At 35.1% G+C, this 6,703-nt stretch overlaps 1 protein-coding gene and 1 long non-coding RNA gene across 2 annotated transcripts; one reads left to right on the top strand and one right to left on the bottom strand.

Annotated features, from left to right (window-relative positions):
* Window positions 1-484: 484 nt before the first annotated feature.
* On the bottom strand, window positions 485-3,627 carry LOC130932645 (uncharacterized). Its single transcript, XR_009067510.1, has 4 exons — window positions 3,383-3,627; window positions 3,238-3,292; window positions 2,993-3,150; window positions 485-801 (listed from the first exon to the last, which is right to left on the bottom strand). It is a non-coding gene; the product is annotated as an uncharacterized LOC130932645 (long non-coding RNA).
* Window positions 3,628-4,636: 1,009 nt separating this feature from the next.
* Window positions 4,637-6,312, top strand: LOC130933803 (uncharacterized). The gene is made up of 6 exons (XM_057863414.1): window positions 4,637-4,840; window positions 4,935-5,147; window positions 5,223-5,315; window positions 5,400-5,501; window positions 5,607-5,942; window positions 6,220-6,312. The coding sequence occupies exons 1-6, from the start codon at window positions 4,637-4,639 to the stop codon at window positions 6,310-6,312; spliced, it is 1,041 nt and encodes a 346-aa protein (XP_057719397.1).
* Window positions 6,313-6,703: the final 391 nt, after the last annotated feature.

Raw genomic sequence — 6,703 nt, 5'->3', positions numbered from 1 at the left:
TAAAATTTCTTTAATATTCTATTAACAGACAGATTCGTTACACGTATCACATCCCACATAATAAAATAATAACATAAGATACATAGTTCCAATCATTCATTATTCTATATTGCTATGATTGAATGATGCTAAAGTTTATTTAGTTGGAGCCATATGTTAAAAATTTCAATGGTCTGAAAATTTAGCCCAAAATAATTCTTAAATTTTTTACCCAACTCCCGAGTCAGAAAATAAAAATATGAAATAGTACTACTCCTATATTATTACTGTAACACCCTACCATACAGAGTCTTATGCTTAAGTCATAATTCAGAGATGGCAAGGTATTACGACCTCTAAAATAAAAATTTAGTACGTATAGTAGTATGAATGATTGATTATAACTAGGAGCCTTTGTAGAAAAAAGGGGTAAACAAAAATCGCAACTCAAAAGCGCAACACTCCGATCGATAACGTAACGAACAAGGATAAACCAACGCGAGATTATATATGCACAAAGGAATGTCAAAAACAGGAATATCAAGACTCAAGATCCGGCTGCGAAGATAACCGGTCCGAGCATAGCAATATATACATATGATAAAATAAGGAAAACCCCAAAGGAAACCCAAAGGGACACAAATACATAAAACCTATTCTCCAAAATCTCCCATAAGAGGAGTCATCACAGTTTGTATTATTTAATGGAGATAAAAGTATCTAAGCAAAACATATAAACCAAAACATAGCCCCGAGAACAAAGGATCTTCGCAAATCTAGAAGTCTCCAGCATGCCTCAGCGGGAAACCGTACGTCCTGCATCTGAAAACCACAAAATCCGCATGGGTGAGAACCAGAGGTCCCCAGCATGGTAACAGCTTCCACATATATAATACATAATAATAGAGGAAAGCCAAAGGCAGTCCTAGAACTTCCTCCATATAATATCAAGCTTATAAACAAGCTAAACCGTATAAGGGCATCTGACTAAAGATTCTTCAGTCTAACTAATACTTCCCTTTCCAATTCCTTCAAACCTCCCAAGCACCAGCAGGAGTATATTATAACAAACACAGTTATATCAGACAAAGAATATACAAATAGGAGCAATTAAGACATTTAGACAATTAGCAAGTAATATGCAGTCAAATAGGCAATCTCAAACAATTCACATAGTATGCATATGATGAATGCCTGTCCCTAGTGGCCGATGATATCATCTTGTTGGTTATAGAGCCAACCCGACAAGTCCTGGTCGCTAACCATTGGACTGTCCCTCTGTCGTGCATCCCCAAACTCGAGTTATACTCGTTATAAACTTGATCATAAACATGATCCATATCCATCACCCTCACTGGTGAATATTTACGGGGGTTCGAGCTCATCCGGGCCTTTCACAGTGCCCGGCCACACTTACGACATAGGGTTAACAGAGTCTCAAGCCTCAACCTGGAGCACGTGGTGGCTAGCCACTGCTACTACCCAGGGAAACTCGTATCTCTGATAGTGGAAGTGCAAATCACAATTATCAATAATTCAGCATCAACATGCATGAATTCTCATCCATGGATCAACATCCATATCAGCCATTCCGGCTCACGGTTCAATCCAGAACCAGCCAATATTCATAGCATACACAGCTATTCCGGCTCACGGTTAAATCCATAACCAGCCAATTCATTAACAATTACAGCCTTTCGGCCCATGGCATAACAAGCACTTCCACCACCATCCTCCGCATCTCACATAATCATCTTGATCCTCATTGATCATTCATTTTTCCCTTGCTTCACTCGCAAGTTACCTCATTCACTAGCCCCTTCTTAATAGCTAGGCATGCCATAATGATTTAAGACATAAATGGTGAGATCGGAGGCTTAGAAGTATGAGATTTGGCTTGTAAAACTCAAAAATCAACTTTGGGATGAAAACAGGGCCACGCGTACGCGCACTCCACGCGCACGCGTGGATGGCCTCGAAAACTCATCGACGCGCAAGCGTCATGCACGCTAACGCGTGGATTCAAAACTTGCCAATCGACGCGCACGCGTCAACCACGCGTACGCGTGGGTGCTCTTATGCCCCAGGCACAACACAGGCACAGTTCTGGCATAACTCTCGGGAAAATGACTGGGCATTGGGTGCAGCACAATCGGCGCGCCCGCGCACATCACGCATACGCGTGGATGGAACTTCTCGGAAGATCGGCGCGCACGCGCCAGGTGCGCCCACACGCAAGGGGTCATTCTGCTAAAAATTTTCTAAGTTAAAAGCTGCAGAATTCACAGATTTAAACCCCTATCTTCCAACGGACATAACTTCCTCATTTTAAATCGTTTTTCACCCGTTCTTCGAACGGCATGGACATCCCGGATCCAATTTCATTTCTAAATAGATTTGGTACAAAACGGAGATCCGTAGTCCAAGTTATGTCCCGTCAAAGTATGCCCAAAAACCATATTTTCATACAAAACCACAATATGCCATTTTCAAAACAAACCATTTTCAACTCCTTTCAAAGTCAATCAAAACATGCCAATTTCATCCCTTTTCTTTGAAAACAATCAAAATGTATCAAACTCAACATCAAGCCTCCTCAACTCACACATTGACACATAACCACAATTTACCAAAATCACTATCTTATCATTTTATCCCACTTCACCCAAGTGGCTCAAACTCAAACATATTGACATATCATATAATATTCCCCATGCCAACTCTCAACAACATCAATTCCAATAAATCATCATTGTACATAATCAACATCATACTCACCATCAACATGGTTCAACCCACAATTCAACCATAACCAATCATCAAGCATATATCACAACATGCATATTTCTCATACATCATACCACCAAGGCATCAATATTCATCATCACATATATGACCACATCATATATCTCAATCATTCGACAACATCAACCATTCAATGCCTATCTTAGGGCCTCTAGCCTAAGTATTTCCTACCACATTACATATTAGATACGGGAAACCGAAACCATACCTTAGCCGAATTTCCCAAACTCCACCGGAGCACTTCCAAACCACCTATCCACAAGCTCTCAAGGCCTCAACACCTCCAAGGACAGATTTTTCACCACCAAACCCTTTCCAAGCTTTTCAAAGTCACCAATCAAGCTCTAATATTCACATGTACACAACCTAAGCCACAATCATCATACCCATACACAACATCTCAATACCCAAACATCATAAAACCACAAATCACACTAGGGTTGAGAATCTTACCACACCCAAGGTCCAAGGAGACAAGATTAACCTTCTCCTTCAAGAGAGTTTGGTCCTATAACATCAAAGAACCCAAAATCTCAACATTTCACCCATAAAACTCGAAAATAAGGGCTGAGATTTCGAACAGCAACACGTGGCTTACCTCAAGATTGATTGTATGGGTTTTGTAGAGCTCTCCGCGGTGAACGCGTGGCCGCAAACGGGGCGGCAATCGGAGCTCTAGATCAAAAGTTATGGTGGTTTGAAGATCAAGTGAGAGAAAGAACTTGAGAGAGAGTTCTCCCCTCCATGGCCTCCATTTCAGCGTTTTTTGAGTGATAAGTGAGGAGAGAGAGTGCTGAAAACTAGGGTTTTGGTTTAGTTATGTTGGGCCAAGGGCCCACTTTGGGTCCGGTTGGCCCGGTTTGGCCCGTTCGGTCCAATCTTGCTCCGAATTCTATAAAATTGGTACCGAAATTCTCGTCTCGGTCTCCTCTATCACATTTAGCCATAAAAAAATCACATTTTAGGCTTTCTAGAATAAATTCTCATTTATGGATTAATTAGCCGTTAATTAACCGGGTTTTACAATTACTAGACAATAAGGTTATATGCATATGTATTGTTCAACGTTTTGTGAAATCTCATTATGTACCATTCGGACTTTTAGAATGGGAACATGGCAATGTGTGAATTGCTCTCTCTATCTCTCTTAATTAATTGGATGTCCAGTTAATTACTTTATGATTTGAGTAATATAATGATCATATCCAATAATTAAGGTGGCCAAATTGCATTCTTAATTAATTAATATCTCAATCCAACTTGGCCATTGGTAAGTGTGACGAAACTAATTACATTTCATATTCCACTGCTTAATATTTTATGTTTTTCAGTCCCAATTATATATATGAACAAATCTGAAAATTGGAATATAATATATACCACTTCTCCAAGTTTCTCATTTTCTAAATTCAAATAAAAAATATTTATTAGGTTACAGTCTTTGACAAATTATATGTTGTTCCTGTATATATATATATATATGTATATATATACTGGTGTGTCATATATAAAGTTACTTAAAATTGCTCATATGTCAATATTACCTATGATTCACGAGACAAGACAAGGAGTAATAAGTATTCCTAGATTACTTTGATTAAGCCTATTCCCCAACATAGGAAACATTTTCTACTTATTCATACATATAATTAATTTTATATACAAAGAGTTTATTTTTAAAATTTTAATTTAGTTCAAAAATTAATTTAGTTTAAATTTTTAAAACTTACATAGGAAATATCTGTCACTAATTTAGTTTATTAATCTTCTATTATTTCTCATAAATTATTTTTTATATGCAAATAAAAGCACAGATGGAACTATTAAGACTAGAAGGCTAAAAGTTAAAGAAATGGATAATTTAACTAGAGATGAGCAAGTTGTAGTAAACTTTGAAGATCAACAAGCTATTGGGAAAAGCCAAGGTTTACTTGCTGGATATTTAGGGACATTAGCAGTTGATTGTAAGTTATTTCCAATCAACTTCTCAAAGTGGTCAGAACCTCTAGGTATACCTCGATCTAGGTTTGAAGAGTGTTTTAGTAACTTGCTGAAGGTATGTATTATGAATATTTATTTTTATCAAATGCCTATTAAAGTTATACATTAATAATGACATCTTGTTATTTATGTATAATTCTTTTTGATAGCCAAAATTTCATTTCAAAATTTCTGAAGGCATTGCAAAGTTATATTGCAAATTGAGCCTTGCAAAAAAGTGGTCACAACATAGAATTAAGTTGTGGAATGAGTTCTATGATCCATGTATGAGTAGACAAGCAATCATTGATAATGTCTCAGTTGGCATCGACAGAGATCAATGGGCATCCTTCATTCAATATCGGTTTTTACCTTCTACAATGGTAACATGCTTTCTTTTTTAAAATTAATATTAATATGTGATCAATTCTTTAATTTTTATTTTTCTTTTTTAATAGGAGATGTGTAGGAGAAATAAAGAAGTTCGCAAGAAGCAAACAATTCTTCATATTGGTGGCTCAAAACCCATCTCAAGGAAAAGACATGAAATAGTATGAATTATAATTCATTTTTTTTTTTTTGCTTTTACTAAATTATGTTATATTTCTTAACTTTTTTTATATTTTTTTACATAGTTTTTACAAATTGGGCGAAAAATTAGCCGTGGAGAAATATATATAGCAACTCATAAGAAGAAAGATGGGTCCTTTGTGACTGATGAAGCAAGGAATATAGCGGTAAATTGAATTTATTAGTCTAATTTAGTAAAAAATGTAACTTCAGAATCCGACAAGTTTTAATGGTATTTTATTATATTTTTGTTGTTTAAATTTCAATTGTAGGAACAAATTGAACTACTTATGACTCAAAATGAGAAAGATGAATCTGGACCATCCACAAATGATGCTATTGGCAAAGTCTTTGGGGAGGAACATTCTGGTAGGGTGCGATGCTTGGGAATGGGAGCTACACCTACTAATACTTTCAGAGGTGCCAATCATCTTGGCCAGTTTGCTAATTCTTCAATTTCAATGTCTTCTACCAATTACTCCCAAGCTGATTTTAAACGTTTAGAGTCTAAATTTGATGGGACATTGACTGCACTAAAGGCTTATTTCCTTTCTAAAGAAGGAAGAATTCCTGCTGAACTTACTAGTATATTTGACCACGGAGCTCAGGTAAATCATACTTCTCTTGTGGCATTTATATTGCACTAATCATGTTGAAAATTATGATGAATCATAGCTGTTACATTAATCTAATGTTCTAGCATTGTTAGTCTCGTATATTCTAACCTTACACCTCTACTCTTTTTAATATTTTTTTGAAAATTTTGACATTTGAAAAGGTTAATTCTATTTTTATACTTTGATTTTTTTTTCTTTTAAGTTGTTGTTATAGTGCTATAAATGTTGGTAATTTTTAGGTTGACAATTTTGTTTTAATTTATTTTAGGCTAATGATGTTGAAAATGAAATTATTACACCAGCAACAGGAAGAGCATCATCATCAGGTGGAAGCAATGAAAATTGTGAAGACATTGTTTAGTGTTATTTGAAAGACTGAGTAGTTGTGAATTCTTTTTCTTTTTTTAGGATATTATGTTAGATTTTATTTACTAAACAAACTTATTCAAATAGTAAACTTATTAGTGGTAGTTGTGAATTTATTGAATTTTAACATTTTTAATTTTTAGGAATTGATATATGAAGACAATGTTAATTAAGATATTATGCATTTTATTATAATATAAAAATGTTATTATTCATTACAATGAGTTATGAATTACATTTATATTTTATATGAATTTATTAGTATTAAAATTTTCCATATTTATTAATATCTTATAAAATAAAAAACTATATATATGCATAATAAAAATATTATGGTAGTTTTATTTGTGTAGTGATTTTTAAATTGAGGCGGTTTATAATTCCCA

This window comes from Arachis stenosperma, chromosome 6, assembly GCF_014773155.1.
Source record: "Arachis stenosperma cultivar V10309 chromosome 6, arast.V10309.gnm1.PFL2, whole genome shotgun sequence".
NCBI lineage: Eukaryota > Viridiplantae > Streptophyta > Magnoliopsida > Fabales > Fabaceae > Arachis > Arachis stenosperma.
This window is presented reverse-complemented; position numbering and strand designations above follow the sequence as displayed.

Excerpts from the sequence above, each read along its gene's own strand:
- LOC130933803 (XM_057863414.1), top strand. The coding sequence starts at position 4,637 with ATGGATAATTTAACTAGAGATGAGCAAGTTGTAGTAAACTTTGAAGAT. Across the intron at positions 5,316-5,399 it reads CAAGGAAAAGACATGAAATA|TTTTTACAAATTGGGCGAAA; the intron begins GTATGAATTATA and ends TTTTTTACATAG. Across the intron at positions 5,943-6,219 it reads TATTTGACCACGGAGCTCAG|GCTAATGATGTTGAAAATGA; the intron begins GTAAATCATACT and ends AATTTATTTTAG.